Genomic DNA, 16,186 nt, shown 5'->3' on the forward strand with positions numbered 1-16,186 from the left:
GGCACAGCCCCTGTCCCTGTCTCTCTAGCATTTTCTCTTTGGTTGTGAGAGCATGGTTTGGGGCCCTCTTCTCTCCATCTCTGCCAAGAGCTATCCTGCTATGATATTTCTGCATTTTCCTTGATTTCCTCTGCTAGAGGCTCCAGGGCTCTCTGACATGCTCTGGTGTTTCAGGACACGAATCAGCTGTGTGTGTCCCATTGTAGGGGGTGAGGGTCTTGGTTGAGCCAAGCTTTCCCTCTCCAGGAAAAGTGTACTGGTCTGACAGCACACTGCACAGGATCAGCCGTGCCAATCTGGACGGTTCACAGCACGAGGACATCATCACCACAGGTGGGACTTCCTCCCAGCCCAGGGACCACCTGTCTGGCAACGGGACTGGGGAAATAGCCCATCTGTTTTAAAATAGGAGCCAGTGTGCTCTTTTGACTTCCCACAGGGCTACAGACCACAGATGGGCTCGCGGTGGATGCCATTGGCCGGAAAGTGTACTGGACAGACACGGGAACAAACCGGATTGAAGTGGGCAACCTGGACGGGTCCATGCGGAAAGTGTTGGTGTGGCAGAACCTTGACAGTCCCCGGGCAATCGTACTGTACCATGAGATGGGGTGAGAGCTGGCTGTATCACACTGGGTAGTGTGGGGGGCCAGCTCAGCTGGGGTTATGATGGGGTGAAGGTGGGTAGCAGAGAGCAAGCTTGCATCACAGGAACAAGGTGACCTCCTTGGGGCTCTTCCACTCTCTTGTGACTTCTCGCAGGGTGACAGTACAGTGTAGAAGTTAAAAGCATGAGCCTTAGAATCAGAATCCCAGGATTGAAATGTTTTCATCATGTGTTAACTATATCACTTGGGTCCAGTATTTAACCTCTCTGATTCTCAGCTTCCTTACCTATCTATTAAATGGAGGTGGTAGTGAAAATACATACCTTGTCGCCCTTATGAAGATTGAGATAATGCACATGAAGTATTTTGCAAAGCATTTTGTCAAGCAAAAATTTTGCCTGACATACTATAAGTACTCAAGTGTATCTGACATACTGTTAAGTACTCATGGTATGTGGTAGCTGCTGGAATAACTAGCTAATATAGCTAATATTCTTCCTCACTCAGGTTTATGTACTGGACAGACTGGGGGGAGAATGCCAAGTTAGAGCGGTCCGGAATGGATGGCTCAGACCGCACAGTGCTCATCAGCAACAACCTAGGATGGCCCAATGGACTGACTGTGGACAAGGCCAGCTCCCAACTGCTGTGGGCCGATGCCCACACCGAGGTGAGAGCCGTGCCCTTGCTGCTTCCTAGGAGCCTGGGAAGATGGGAAAGGCCTGCCTCAGATCTCCACGGAGAGTTCCATATCTGCTGATCACCACCCCCCACCCTCTCCTTCCTCTGCAGCGAATTGAGGCTGCTGACCTGAATGGTGCCAATCGGCATACGTTGGTGTCACCAGTGCAGCACCCATATGGCCTCACCCTCCTCGACTCCTATATATACTGGACTGACTGGCAGACCCGGAGCATCCACCGTGCCGACAAGGGTACCGGCAGCAATGTTATCCTCGTGAGGTCCAACCTGCCAGGCCTCATGGACATCCAGGCTGTGGACCGAGCACAGCCACTAGGTGAGAGTCAGAGGGCTGGGGCTGTGAGTCAGAGCCTCTGGCTTTCTGGGGCCGTCTCAACATCAGAGATATATCCAGAGCACAGAGCTCCTTTACAGCCAGAAAGACAGTGACCTGTTGAAGCTCCCTTTCAGGATTGGGCTGTGTTCTCTTTGGGTATGGCTGGTACTGCAGCTGTCACCTTCAGAGGACTCCTGGAGATCCTCCTGCAGACCCTCCTTCTGCCTCACCCCGCCAGGCACTGAATCCTGTCACTTAGAACAGCAAAGAGTCAGCCACAAGCAACTGGGACCTTTGTAAGATTCAGATGATGTTCCAGGCTAGGCGTGAACACTTCTGCTTCTCATCACCAGGTTTTAACAAGTGTGGCTCGAGAAATGGCGGCTGCTCCCACCTCTGCTTGCCTCGGCCTTCTGGCTTCTCCTGTGCCTGCCCCACTGGCATCCAGCTGAAGGGAGATGGGAAGACCTGTGATCCCTCTCCTGAGACCTACCTGCTCTTCTCCAGCCGTGGCTCCATCCGGCGTATCTCACTGGACACCAGTGACCACACCGATGTGCACGTCCCTGTTCCTGAGCTCAACAATGTCATCTCCCTGGACTATGACAGCGTGGATGGAAAGGTCTATTACACAGATGTGTTCCTGGATGTTATCAGGTATGAGCAACACTGAAACCTCCAAAGGACACAGATTTGCTTCTGATCGCCCATGGGTGAGGTTATGTTCTGACCGCTAAATGGATGAGTGATTCGGCACTTTGGATAGCGAGTTCTAATCCTGACTTGTTCACTTTGTAGTGTTGTCACTTAGAGCAGAGTTTCAAACTTTTGTTTGTTTAGAGATTACATGGAAGCCTAGTATGTAAAACAAACAACAACAATAAAAAACAGGTAAAGTCAGGGTGGGGACCTGGAGCCTTTCACATCTACCATTGTGCCCTGAGGGAGCTCCAGGAATCCCCGAGGACTTACTGATGAGTAGGCCATATTACCAGTATCTGTATTGCAGTAAAGGAGCCCCAGCCAAATGCCAAGGCGTATGGTGGTTTACAAAGCTGTTGTTTTTTATTTTTTTGTTGTTTTATTTTTATTCTTTAAATCTGTGGCCCTAACAAAGCTTAGGAATATGATGCCCTGCTACCAGTAAGAGTGGTTTCCCATGGCAGAGGTTCTCACAGGGAGGAACAGGGAACATTCCTCTTTACTCTCCCCAAGGGATGTATTAGAATCTCAAGCTGGGGACAGGTAGGCATATGCAATTTCGGGAAGTCCCCTAGGTGACAGTGACATGCTCCCCATTCTGAGGGAGAGTTCCCTCCTGCCTGTAGGGCCTCTGCAAAAGTGCACAGATAGGGGTGGGCATGGTGGCTCACACCTGTAATCTCAGCACTTTGGGAGGCCAAGGCGGGAAGATTGCTTGAGCCCAGGAGTTCAAGACCAGCCTAGGCAACATAATGAAACCTCATATCTACTTGTATTTAAAATTATTTTTAACTTTTAAAAAATGCACAGGTAGGTTTTGACAAATCTGTATTTCTTTTTTTTTTTTTTTTGAGACGGAGTCTCGCTCTGTCGCCCAGGCTGGAGTGCAGTGGCCTGATCTCAGCTCACTGCAAGCTCCGCCTCCCGGGTTCACGCCATTCTCCTGCCTCAGCCTCCCGAGTAGCTGGGACCACAGGCGCCCGCCAGCTCGCCCGGCTAGTTTTTTGTATTTTTTAGTAGAGACGGGGTTTCACTGTGTTAGCCAGGATGGTCTCGATCTCCTGACCTTGTGATCCACCCGTCTCGGCCTCCCAAAGTGCCGGGATTACAGGCTTGAGCCACCGCGCCCGGCCCTCTGTATTTCTTATAATCACCACCTAACAATCCTTGTCTCTTCCCAAAGATATGTGGGGAATGATAAACCTGTCTTCTAGCAAGACGTCCCCTGGCAGCCGCCACTATTTCCAGTTAGCAGGAAATACTCTATCCTCCTAAGAACTGGTTCATTCATTCTGCAATTATTTTATCGAGCATTTATCATGCTGGGTGCTGAGGAATGTACTCACAGATACTTGGTCTCTGTCCCTGTGGAGCTTACAGTTCAGTGGGGGTCCAGTTATGGGAACATGGGTTAAAGGAGTTCTACTCTATTCTGGGGCAGTCTGGTTGCTCATCCAACACTGGGCTCTCCCCAAGGCGAGCAGACCTGAATGGCAGCAACATGGAGACAGTGATCGGGCGTGGGCTGAAGACCACTGATGGGCTGGCAGTGGACTGGGTGGCCAGGAACCTGTACTGGACAGACACAGGTCGAAATACCATTGAGGCATCCAGGCTGGATGGTTCCTGCCGCAAAGTGCTGATCAACAATAGCCTGGATGAGCCCCGGGCCATTGCTGTTTTCCCCAGGAAGGGGTAAGTTTATGGCCAGCAGAAGAGAGATCCAGGGAAGAAGGGCTGGGTGGAAAAGATGGCGTTGCCTTCTGTGTTCTCTCAGCCTCTGGGTGCCGTCTTCCCTTGCCTTGATGATGATGGCGCTGTTGTGTCTCAGGTACCTCTTCTGGACAGACTGGGGCCACATTGCCAAGATCGAACGGGCGAACCTGGATGGTTCTGAGCGGAAGGTCCTCATCAACACAGACCTGGGCTGGCCCAACGGCCTCACCCTGGACTATGATACCCGCAGGTGGGAGTCCTGCACCAAACAGCCTCCTGGAGATCGGGTGGGCAGAAGAGAGAATGGTTGAGATTAAAATGGAAAAATGAAAAGATAGAAAGCTTCTTGGTATGTGGGGAAGAGGAACCATTGAGAAGGATGAGGGAATGTATTCTTAGAGCAGCGATTGCTAAATCCAGCCCTCAACCCTTAGGTGGGTCTTGTTTGGCTGGTTTACATGTTCCTAATTTGAGTGCCTTTGGCAGAGCATGTCTTCTGGCTGGACCACAGGTCTCACACCCCTACTCATTTAAGGGCTGATTCTTGTATTTGTTATAATATAACAAATCCTGATCCCTTCAGGCTCTGGAACTTTGTTGTTGTTGAGACAGCATCTTGCTCTGTTGCCCAGGCTGGAGTGCAGTGGTGCAGTCACAGCTCTCTGCAGCCTGAACCTCCCTGGCTCAAGCCATCCTCTCACCTCAGCCTCTCAAGTAGCAGGGACTATAGGCACATACCACCATGCCCAGCTATGCCCAGCTAATTTCTAAATTTTTTGTAGAGACAGCGTCTTGCTATGTTGCCCAGACTGGTTTTGAACTCCTGGACTCAAGCAATCCTACTGCCTTGGCTTCCCAAAGTGCTGGGATTTCAGGCATGAGCTACCACGCCTGACCCAGGCTCCAGAATGTACAACTACTTGTCTAGATAAATGCTGAGGGCAGGGGGAAGGGGCTCTGAAGAAGTCTGTGCCCCCTTCTGACCCAAAAGAAGCGGAAGGGAATCCAAGACTTCTGGAACGGCGGTAGAATGCCTCCTTCTTTTAACCTCAGTGAGGTCCATGTAGACTGAGCTCACCTCTTTTTGTTTTTGAGACAGTCTCACTCTTTTGCCCAGACTGGAGTGCAGTCGCATGATCTCGGCTCATTGCAACCTCCGTCTCCTGGATTCAAGCAATTCTCGTGCCGCAGCCTCCCAAGTAGCTAGGACTACAGGCACGTGCCACCATGCCTGGCTAATTTGTGTATTTTTAGCAGAGACGGGGTTTCACCATGTTGGCCAGGCTGGTCTTGAACTCCTGACCTCAAGTGATCCCCCGCCTCAGCCTCCCAAAGTGCTGGGATTACAAGTGTGAGCCACCATGCCCGGCCAACTGAGCTCTCTTAAAGACCATTTGTAAAAATTTGGGCTTTGATTCTTGAGTAGGAGTCAAAGGGCAATCAAATTCCTGAAGATGAAGCTGGGTGGTGGTTCCTCTGAGGTCACTCTACGCCTCCCCAGAGCAGCCCTGACCTCCCCACTCATGAACCACCAGCTCCCCTCTTCAGCTTTGGGACTCACAGTGACTCCTCATTAAGGGTGCTTCTTGAGTTCTCATAGCACCTGCCAGTCAGCTCAGGAGGGGACAGATAGGTTCTTAGGGGGAAGAGCTGGGCTTCCTGGCAAGCATTTGGAGCAGCCACTCTTTTCGTTTTCTTCGCAGGATCTACTGGGTAGACGCCCATCTGGACCGGATCGAGAGTGCTGACCTCAACGGGAAACTGCGGCAGGTCTTGGTCAGCCATGTGTCCCACCCCTTTGCCCTCACACAGGTACTGGCTCAGGAGAGAGGTAACTAACCTCCTTGCCTGGGATGTTTCTTTGGGGTTCTAAGTCAGCAGTCTCAGCTGTAGCTGCTACTGAACAGACATGCTATTGAAGCTCATTTTAGGGATTTTTCCTGTGCCCTGAAGCCTTGGTAGGTTGCTAGGGCCACCCAGTGCCTTCATACTCCTATCCTGCCATTCCCATGTTCTAGCATTCAAAGGAGTGGCTCTCAAAGAGTGGTATACAGAATCAGATGTGGCACTTGTTAAAAGGCAGGTTCCTAGGCCGTGACTATAGAGGTTATAGAGAAGCAGCTTCATGAGGACTGGGCACAGTAAAATCCATTTTGACAAGTTCCCCAGTTAATCCTAATGCTGTGGTCCCAGCACCTGGGCTTAGGGAGCTCACTTAGTGGCAACAGAGTGGAGTGACTAAAAGCCAGAGTTTTGAGGCATCTAGCCAGTTTGTAAGTATTTAATGAGTACCATCAATGTGCCAGGTACCTGGGTTCAAGTTTTATCTGTATTATTAAATAACTGGGTAACTTTGAACCAGAGTGACTGAACCTCTCTCAGCTTCAGTTACCTACAAAATAAATCAGCCTAATAATAGTGTCCTCCTGAAACAGACACAAAGCATTAGTATAGTACCTGGCACACAGTAAGCACCACACGCATGTTATCGCTACCCATTTTAATTATTATTAGCTGTCACTTTTGAGTTCTAACACAAAAATAATTTGGGCAAGGAAAAGAAGATCTACCAGGCCTGAGGCCAAAACAGGAATTCTCAATCATTTAAAAATCTTGGCCAGGTGTAGTGGCTTATGCCTGTAATCCCAGCACCCTGGCCAAGGCCAGAGTATCAGTTGAGCCCAGGAGTTTGAGACCAGACTGGGCAACATGGCAAGACCCTGTCTTTACAAAACTTTTTGTTAAATTAGCCAGGTGTGGTGGTACACACCTGTAGTCTCAGCTACTCAGAAAGCTGAGGCAGGAGGATCACTTGAGCCCAGGAGGTTGAGCTGCAGTGAGCTACGTTTGTACCACTGTGCTCCAACTTGGGCAACAGAGCAAGACGCTATCTCGGAGAGGAGAGAGTCAGAGAGAGAGAGAGAGAGAGAGAGAGAGAGACAGAAAGGAAAGAAGAAAGGAAAGAAAGTAAAGAGAAATAAATTTGACCCTTTTTTGCCAAATATTATCAACTCTGTCTGTATTCTGTATTATGTTCTACTAGCCAAAAAGATTTTTGTTGTTGTTGTTGTTGTTGTTTTTAAGATGGAGTCTTGCTGTGTGGCACAGGCTGGAGTGCAGTGACATGATCTCCGCTTCCTGGATTCAAGCGATTCTCCTGCCTCAGCCTCCCAAGTAGCTGGGATTACAGGCATGCGCCACCACACCTGGCTAATTTTTTTTTTTTTTTCTTTTCTTTTCTTTTTTTTTTTTTTTGAAATGGAGTCTCGCTCTGTCGCCCAGGCTGGAGTGCAGTGGTGCGATCTTGGCTCACTGCAACCTCCACCTCCTGGGTTCAAGTGATTCTCCTGCCTCAGCCTCCCGAGTAGCTGGGATTACAGGTGCATGCCACCACACCCGGCTAGTTTTTGTACTTTTAGTAGAGACAGGGTTTCACCATGTTGGTCAGGCTAGTTTCGAACTCCTGACCTCGTGATCCACCCACCTCGGCCTCCCAAAGTGCTGAGATTACAGGCGTAAGCCACCGCGCCTGGCCTAGCCAAAAAGATTTTATCTGGTTTTACTTAATGATAGGCTTTTTTTTCATATTCTAAATGTAAAACTACAGGGTAATACTGCATATAGGTTTTTCAATCTACAGGTTTCCCCACAGTTTCTGATATATACCCTTGGATGGGGATGAGAACACCTTCATTGCCCCTCCCTACCCTTGGCTGAGAATTTCACCATCATTGCATTAGAAGAAAGCTGCCTACAGAAGTAAGCAGAGGATTTGGGGCAGTGCTCTGAGCAAAGGGCCCAGAGGAACCTAGAATAACCTTCAAATTTCCTCCTATTTGCTAGAGAGGGAGCCATTCAATCAACTGAATGGGGACTGAGTGTTAGGTGCCAGAAATTCAGAGATGAATAGAACACATTCTTGTCCTTGAAGAACTAATCTGTTAGGATGCACAGACCTGTAAACAAATTGCTTGAGTATAAAAACGCACTTGGGCAAGTGACTACAAGGTGCAGAACTGCATAGAGGAGAGAATGGTGAAGTCTATATGGATTTGGGGAGATTTCCTTGACAGTGTCATGTCTGGGGATGCACAGAAATGAGGAAGAGATGAAGAGGGCATTTCAGCAGAGGCAGTGGCCAATGTGAAGCATAGAAGCTGTACAAGAAGGAGTCTGCTTGCTGAATAACATTTACTGTTTGTGGGCTTCTCCTGTTGAGTAGCAAGACAGGTGGATCTACTGGACAGACTGGCAGACCAAGTCAATCCAGCGTGTTGACAAATACTCAGGCCGGAACAAGGAGACAGTGCTGGCAAATGTGGAAGGACTCATGGATATCATCGTGGTTTCCCCTCAGCGGCAGACAGGTGGGCTCCCGGGTACTGAGCCTGCTTCCTTAACATCTGTGGGATTGGTCTGTCACCCTAAGGACTGTTAGGGACCAAGACAGGGCCACAAGAGAGCTTCTTGGTTCACATTTTAAACGCTTAGACCTTTTTACTCCCTCACAGTTGTATATCTCCTGCTCCCCTGTCCCTGGGAGTAGGGTAATCCTGGATTTCCTGTTTTTGAGAAGCCTTAAATTGGGAGACCTGATTGTGTCTCAGATAAGACACTCATCTACTTTGCCTCTAGGGACCAATGCCTGTGGCGTGAACAATGGTGGCTGCACCCACCTCTGCTTTGCCAGAGCCTCGGACTTCGTATGTGCCTGTCCTGACGAACGTGATAGCCGGCCCTGCTCTCTTGGTGAGTTGGACTGTATGACTGGAGCCACTCAGCAGAGCCCCTGGAAGGGCTGAGGGTCAGCAGCCTCTGATCCTGGTCTGATCTGTCCTTCTGAGTGAAGTCCCCATATAGAAGGTCTTGTTAGTGGGGTGATTGGTAGCAATCTGCTTGGGTTTTGGGAATTGCTCAAACCTGGGTTTGTCTGCCCTCTGGCATTTGCGAGAACAGAATTCAGGTCTCTTGATTCCCAGGTCCCTGCTGTGGGATAATCAGTGGCCTGTGCATCACTGTCTCTTCCTGACTTTGGTGAGCCAGCTGCCCCATCCAGAGCTACTATTATGGAATCCAACTCCTTTTTATTTATAGTATTAAGAAGGGCTACTAATGAAGGTGCCTGTGACTAGGGCAGCTAAAAGATTTTGTCAAGTTCTCCAGCTGCTACTCTTGGGCCATATGTAGAGGTTTGTGGTTCCAGTAGCCCACTCCAATCCTCTTTTTTATCTAGTGCCTGGCCTGGTACCACCAGCTCCTAGGTCCACTGGCATGAGTGAAAAGAGCCCGGTGCTACCCAACACACTACCTACCACCTTGCGTTCTTCAACCACCCGGACCCGCATGTCTCTGGAGGAGGTGGAAGGAAGGTAAATAGGTTCAATGCAGGCTCGTGAGCCCTTTGATTCAAATCACCATCCCACGACCAGTAGCTCATAGTCCCAGCTCGATCAGGTAGTTGGGAGGTAGATTACGTCATGAGCTACCAGTCCCTGTTATTTGGGACAGAAGGTGATATTCAGACTTGTAGACTGTTGCAAGTGATTCCCTTTTTAGCTCTGAGGGCAAGAAGCTTTAAGAACAACTTTAAGGCCAGATGCGGTAGCTCACACCTGTAATCCCAGCACTTTGGGAGGCTGAGGCAGGTGGATCACTTGAGGTCGGGAGTTCAAGAGCAGCCTGACCAACATGGAGAAACCCCGTCTCCACTAAAAATACAAAATTAGCCGGGCGTGGTGGTGCATGCCTATAATCCCAGCTACTCGGGAGGCTGAGACAGGAGAATCACCTGAACCTGGGAAGCAGAGGTTGCGGTGAGCTGAGATCGCGCCACTGCACTCCAGCCTGGGCAACAAAGACCGAAACTCCATCTCAAAAAAAAAACCAAAAAAACAAAAAACTTTAAACAGAAATCACTTAGGAGGACCCTCCCACATGGTATTCCTCCTTCTTCTCTCTGTGACATTTGCTCTCACATCATAGGTTTGGCATACTGGCTTGTCCAACAGTAGTCTCTGGGCTGTGGCTTGATGACTTGGAACAAAAAGTCTTCCCCAGAGATATGATGGCCTTAGCTTATAATGACACGTGCACCTCCCTCACACATACACAAACACCATTATTAAATAAGTAAGCATAAACACGGACAGTTCTCAAATCAAGTATAAAGTATCTTATTTCATTAAATTAAAGGTGCTATTCATTATAAAATGCATCCTGATTTGAGAAATTAAACTGAAAAGATAACCAACAGCAAATGTGAAATGCTCTTGATCGTAAGTTACATTCCTGTTTCGGAGATGGTAGACCATAGAAAAAACAAACATCGTAAAATCGATTAAATATGATGTTACATTCAATTCAGAGACATTCTTTTTTTTTTTTCTTGAGACAGGGTCTCACTCTGTCACCCGGGCTGGAGTGCAGTAGCATGAACACAGCTCAAGCTCACTGCGGCCTCCACCTCCTAGTTTCATGTGATCCTCCAACCTCAGCCTCCCAGGTGGCTGAGACTATAGGTGTGTGCCACTATACCTGGCTAATTTTTTGTTCTTTTTGTGGAGATAAGGCTTCTCCATGTTGCCCAGGCTGGTTTTAAACTTCTGGGCTCAAGCAATCTACCCGCCTAGGCATCCCAAAGTGCTGGCATTACAGATACGAGACACTGCACCTGGCAAAAAATTCTAATGACTGTGTTTTCCATTTATACTTTATAAAAAATAATCTGGGCCAGGCACAGCTCATGCCTGTAATCCCAGCACTTTGGGAGGCCAAGGTGGGTAGACCACATGAGTCCAGGAATTCAAGACAAGCCTGGGCAACATAGTGAGATCCTGTCTCTACAAAAAAGTTTTTTTTTTTTTTTTTTTTTAGTTAGCCAGGCATGGTGGCACATACCTGTCGTCCCCGCTACTTGGGAGGCTGAGGTTGGAAGGATCGCTTGAACCCAGGAGGTTTAGGCTGCAGTGAGCTGTGATTGTGCCACTGCACACCAGCCTGGGTGACAGACTGAGACCCTGTCTCAAAAAAACCGAAAAAACAAAAATAAATAAATAAATCATCTGGAAATACAGATGTGAATAAAGAACAAGTGAATATCCTATACCTATATATAATTTACTCTTAATGTTTTGATGTCTATCCTTTCTAGACATTTTTCTAATTAGAACAGTTTTTTTTCCCACTGCAACATACTGGTCTCTTTATTTTTAATATCATCAATGGCTTACAAGATAGTTAACACTTGATTTCAATTCTGAAAGCAGAAACATAATAATAATTCCAAATAAAAACTTTAGACTCAATGTCCTAAAGTTACAAGATTTGCACATGATCAAATTCATATGCTGTGTGCCCCCATTCTCTGTTTTTACTGCAGTTTGTAAAGAAAAGGAAACACCCAAGTATAAACATGTGCCTTTCTCACTAACTTTTTTTTTTTTTTTTTTTGAGACGGAGTCTCGCTCTGTTGCCCAGGCTGGAGTGCAGTGGCCGGATCTCAGCTTACTGCAAGCTCCGCCCCCCAGATTCACGCCATTCTCCTGCCTCAGCCTCCCGAGTAGCTGGGACTACAGGCGCCCGCCACCTCGCCCAGCTGGTTTTTTTGTACTTTTTAGTAGAGACGGGGTTTCACCGTGTTCGCCAGGATGGTCTTGATCTCCTGACCTCGTGATCCGCCCGTCTCGGCCTCCCAAAGTGCTGGGATCACAGGCTTGAGCCACCGCGCCCAGCCTACTCACTAACTTTTAAGTACTATCAGTCATTATTACTCTGATTTTCTTTAGGTTTATTTAGAAAACTTTTGACCCCTGCTCGGACCTTTTCTTATTGTCAGAGTTCTATTTGAAAATTCAGTGCATCTTGGTTCCAAATGCTCTTGCAAGTAGCTTTTCTCTGGCTGTTTAGGAGATGCCTTTGATTGCCTGCTCAAAATGTACCACAAAGAAGTCACCTTCTGAGCATTTCAAGTTAGTTATCTGAGCACTCCCTCTGGATGTCTTGCATGTTCCCTTGTGCAAGAATGAAGAGAAGAAAAACATTTTTTGACCTTGGGATATTCAGCTCTTGTGATAATTTTTATCCAATCAGATTGGCTTGGCTAGCAGCTTCTTCTGACTCATCCTGGTAGTTTAAGAAAGCCTAATATTGATGTCCTTAGTATTCTTTCTGCAGACTTCCAACTCACTCCCAAACCTGCTTCTCATTTTTAAAGGTACATATTTTGTAACACATTTAAACATGGTATAATGCTTGAAAACAGTGCATTGCACAGATTTCTCTCCATTTCCTGCTGTTGCCCTCTCCATGCTTCTGATATCTTCCATCTGGTACATTCTCATACCTGAAAGCCCCCGCTTACAGGCCTTTCCCCCTTTCCTGGAGGAAGGCGTGATCTTCATTGAGTATAAGTAGGCTTCACATTCAGTTTTCTGTGCCCCACAGATGCTCCGAAAGGGATGCCAGGCTGGGCCTCTGTGCACGTTCCAATGAGGCCGTTCCTGCTGCTCCAGGTAAGCCCTGAGTACCCCACTGTTCTGGAAAAGAAGATGTAATGAATCTAAGTCTCCACTGATATCTTTCATAACCTTCATTGGGACTCTGGGGTTGATGAACTCTTTTTAAACTAAATCCATAGAAATAATAATCATAATAGCTCTCATCACTTACAGTGACAGCTTATGATATGCTTTCCATATGCCAAGCATGTGATAAGCCACATATATGTCACATACATGTGTGTGCACATGTATATATACATACTCTCATATACTCTCCTCCAGTCCTATGAGCAATTTATTATTTACATATAACTAAAGAGAAAATGTAGGCTTACAAGTTTAGCATCTTGCCTTATGTCAGATAGCTAGGAAGGGGTTGAAATGGGATCAGAGATGCTGGCAGAGTGACAGATTTCTTCTCAGCCTCCTCCCTGCACCTCCCATTCACCTATCTGAAAAGGAGGCCCTTAGCCATCCTCAGATGATATAGGATCCAACACCTACAAAAGGAGCCCTTCAGCTTTCCATTCCTCACACCAGCACCAGCTAGAAAGTTGTCAGTGGCCCCTGCCTAGTGTTTCTCTATTTTTCCTAGGGGAAGGACTTCATATCAGCTACGCCATTGGTGGACTCCTCAGTGTTCTGCTGATTTTGGTGGTGATTGCAGCTTTGGTGCTGTACAGGTAACTTCAGTCTTCCTGCAGGGGCCACGTGCTCATTGGTCTTCATGAGCATGTCTGGGATCTCCCAAACCTCTGCAGTTCACTGAATCAAGCTCTGACCAGCCTTATTGCAAGGTTGGGTGCCTGGTCAGGGCAGCAGAAGGAAAGGGTGGAAACTTAAATACTTACCCTTCTCCAGTCATAGCCTAAGCATTTTCCTTATTGAATGACTACAACAACCCTTCGGGTTTTCTTTATAGACTGGGATGCTGAGGGCACCAAGGATATTACCCAAGGTCACAAAGTGAGAGGCAAAGCTAAGACTGACTCTTAACATCTTTGCTTTTCCCAGTACTCCCCACTTCAAATCATTGAAATTGGAAATGATTTTTCCCTTATACAGACACAGCCTTTTACTACAATATTGGTTTGTACATCATTGCTCAGTAGCCATCATTCTGGAAAGGCAGAATGTGTCATTTAGAATCTTTTTATGTCCCTCTTTCTTTATATTTTCCCCCAAATGCTTTAAACGTAGCTTGCAGTTTGCTGCTGCTGTTCATCATCATATCATCGTAACAGTTACCATTAATGGATATAGATCAATGTCACGACCACCTCATAACATTCCTCACTTTACAGATGAGGAGCTGAGGCTCAGAAAGTTGTTTTTTTTTTTTTTTTTTTTTTGTCTTTATTTTTTTGAGATAGAGTCTCACTCTGTTGCCCAGGCTGGAGTGCAGTGGTGCAATCTCGGCTCTCTGCAACCTCTGCCTCCTGGATTCAAGCAATTCTTGTGCCTCAGCCTCCCAAGTAGCTAGAACTACAGGCGTGCACCACCATGCCCAGCTATATATATATATATATATATATATATATATTTTTTTTTTTTTTTTTTTTTTTTTTTTTGTATTTTTAGTAGAGAGAGGATTTCTTCCATGTTGGTCAGGCTGGTCTCGAACTCCTGGCCTTATGTGATCTGCCTACCTCAGCCTCTCTAAGTGCTGAGATTACAGGTGTGAGCCACTGCACCCAGCCAGAGAGTTTAGATTATATCTATCAAGGTCCTAGCTAATAAATCACAGAGGTGGAATTGAAACAGATCTGTCTGACTCTCAAGCTCAGTGCATCAGTTCTCCATTGCTGCATAACAAATTACCCTAAAACTTAGTGACTTAAAATGACAACCATTATCTCATAGTTTCTATGGGTCAGAAATCTGGATGCAGCTTAGCTAGGTGCCTCTGCCTCAAGGTGTCTCACAGACTGCAATGCAGATATCAGCTGGGGTTACAGTCTCATCTCAAGGTTTGACTGGGGAAGGATCCCCTTCCACACTCAGTCACATAGTTGTTGGTAGGATTCAGCTCCTCATAGGCTGTTGGCTGGAGGCCTTCCTCATTAGTTTCTTGTCTTGTGGGCCTCTCCATAGGACAGCTTACAACATGGCAGGTTGCTTCTCCCAGAGCAAGAGCAAGAAAGAATGAGGGAGGGCAACTCAAGACCAGAACCAGTTTCTTGGTAACTTAATCTAGTAGCCATCACATTTGCATAATCTTTTCATTAGAAGTAAGTCACCAGACCAGTCCACACTCAAGGGGAGGGGATTCTTAAGGGCATGAATACCAGGAAGTGAGAGTCACTGGGATCATCTTAGAGGCTGCCTACTGGACTCAGTTTACAGCTTTCCCAGGTATCACCCCCTTAAAGATCTCAATTAATTTCTCATCACCTTTCCTCCTAAAGACACAAAAAATCCAAGTTCACTGATCCTGGAATGGGGAACCTCACCTACAGCAACCCCTCCTACCGAACATCCACACAGGAAGTGAAGATTGAAGCAATCCCCAAACCAGCCATGTACAACCAGCTGTGCTATAAGAAAGAGGTAAAAATTGAAATTGACATTCAAGGGTCTTTTTGGGGAGGTGTGGGGAGGGGTTATACTCCAAATGCCCAAATAAGTCAGTACGGGCTGCTGAGTAATCCCATCTACCATTTTGGAAGTTACAGTGAACAGAAGAACTGAATGTAATTTGGGTTTCTGGGAAGTTCTAGAATCTCTGAGGGATTAGCTTGAGGGACCTTAGTGAGAGCCAGGTTAGAAGGCAGATCTCAGAAGATTTAGGTCTGAAAGCAGTTGTCCTGCCAGGAGATACTTTTCCAAGCTCATAGGTCCTTTCCCTCCAGGAATTGTCATTCCCCTACAAAGGGCTATGTGTTTCTGAAACAAGGGAGCTCTCCCAGACCACACCCAAAAAACCCAAGAGCTCCTGGACTTGCCCATTACTAACCAAGCTAGTAGCACCTATGGTTGGGAATGGCTTGTTTTTCACTGTTCTTCCTCTTACCACAGAAATTTCTCTAGAATTCTGAAGGTTTACCTGCTTTTGTTTTTTTAACTTCTTTGTCACTTCAATGGAAAATTATTTGCTCAATGTTAAGGCATGAAAAATAGTCCCATTTCAGTTAGCTGGGTGTGGTGACTTGTGCCTGTAGTCCCAGCTACACAGGAGGCTGAGGTGGGAGGATCACTTGAGCTCAGGAGTTGGAGGCTGCAGAGAGCTGTGATCGTGCCACTACCATCCAGCCTGGATGACAGAGTGAGACCCTGTCTAAAAAAAAGAAAAAAAAAAAAAGTCCCATTTCCACAAGGGAACTATACCTGGTATTTCAGATTTTCCTAATCCAATATAAGCCTTGTTTTTTTCCCTAAAATCCTGTAACTCTTCATCAGAAGTTATTCCTTATGAAGACCCTAATCGGTCTACTTTTTTGGCCTATGTAGCAGAGTCAGAACCTGCTCTCACACCTGCAGGGCTCTCATGTGTAATGAACACATTTCACATAATAATCATGTGCTTTCTGCATCCATGAATTCCCGTATTTAAAAAGCTTCCATTACTTCTGGTTCAAGTTGATGTTTGAAAAAAAATTTTTAATTAAAAAAACTTTTTTAAAAGCTTCTACTGCAGTCAAAAC

At 46.8% G+C, this 16,186-nt stretch overlaps 1 protein-coding gene across 1 annotated transcript in view; it reads left to right on the plus strand.

Annotated features, from left to right (window-relative positions):
- The window catches only part of LOC105471718 (LDL receptor related protein 4), a 61,354-nt gene that overhangs the window by 40,808 nt on the left and 4,360 nt on the right, over positions 1-16,186 (plus strand). The window contains exons 24-37 of the mRNA XM_071074729.1: positions 247-333; positions 440-611; positions 1,116-1,278; positions 1,401-1,626; positions 1,980-2,283; positions 3,805-4,023; positions 4,160-4,294; positions 5,748-5,856; positions 8,267-8,411; positions 8,680-8,793; positions 9,278-9,413; positions 12,487-12,554; positions 13,138-13,225; positions 14,951-15,092. Coding sequence (XP_070930830.1) covers positions 247-333; positions 440-611; positions 1,116-1,278; positions 1,401-1,626; positions 1,980-2,283; positions 3,805-4,023; positions 4,160-4,294; positions 5,748-5,856; positions 8,267-8,411; positions 8,680-8,793; positions 9,278-9,413; positions 12,487-12,554; positions 13,138-13,225; positions 14,951-15,092 — 2,108 coding nt within the window. The remainder of the gene's footprint in view (positions 1-246; positions 334-439; positions 612-1,115; positions 1,279-1,400; positions 1,627-1,979; positions 2,284-3,804; positions 4,024-4,159; positions 4,295-5,747; positions 5,857-8,266; positions 8,412-8,679; positions 8,794-9,277; positions 9,414-12,486; positions 12,555-13,137; positions 13,226-14,950; positions 15,093-16,186) is intronic.

The sequence above is a fragment of the Macaca nemestrina genome, chromosome 12 (genome assembly GCF_043159975.1).
Source record: "Macaca nemestrina isolate mMacNem1 chromosome 12, mMacNem.hap1, whole genome shotgun sequence".
Classification (NCBI taxonomy): Eukaryota; Metazoa; Chordata; class Mammalia; order Primates; family Cercopithecidae; genus Macaca; species Macaca nemestrina.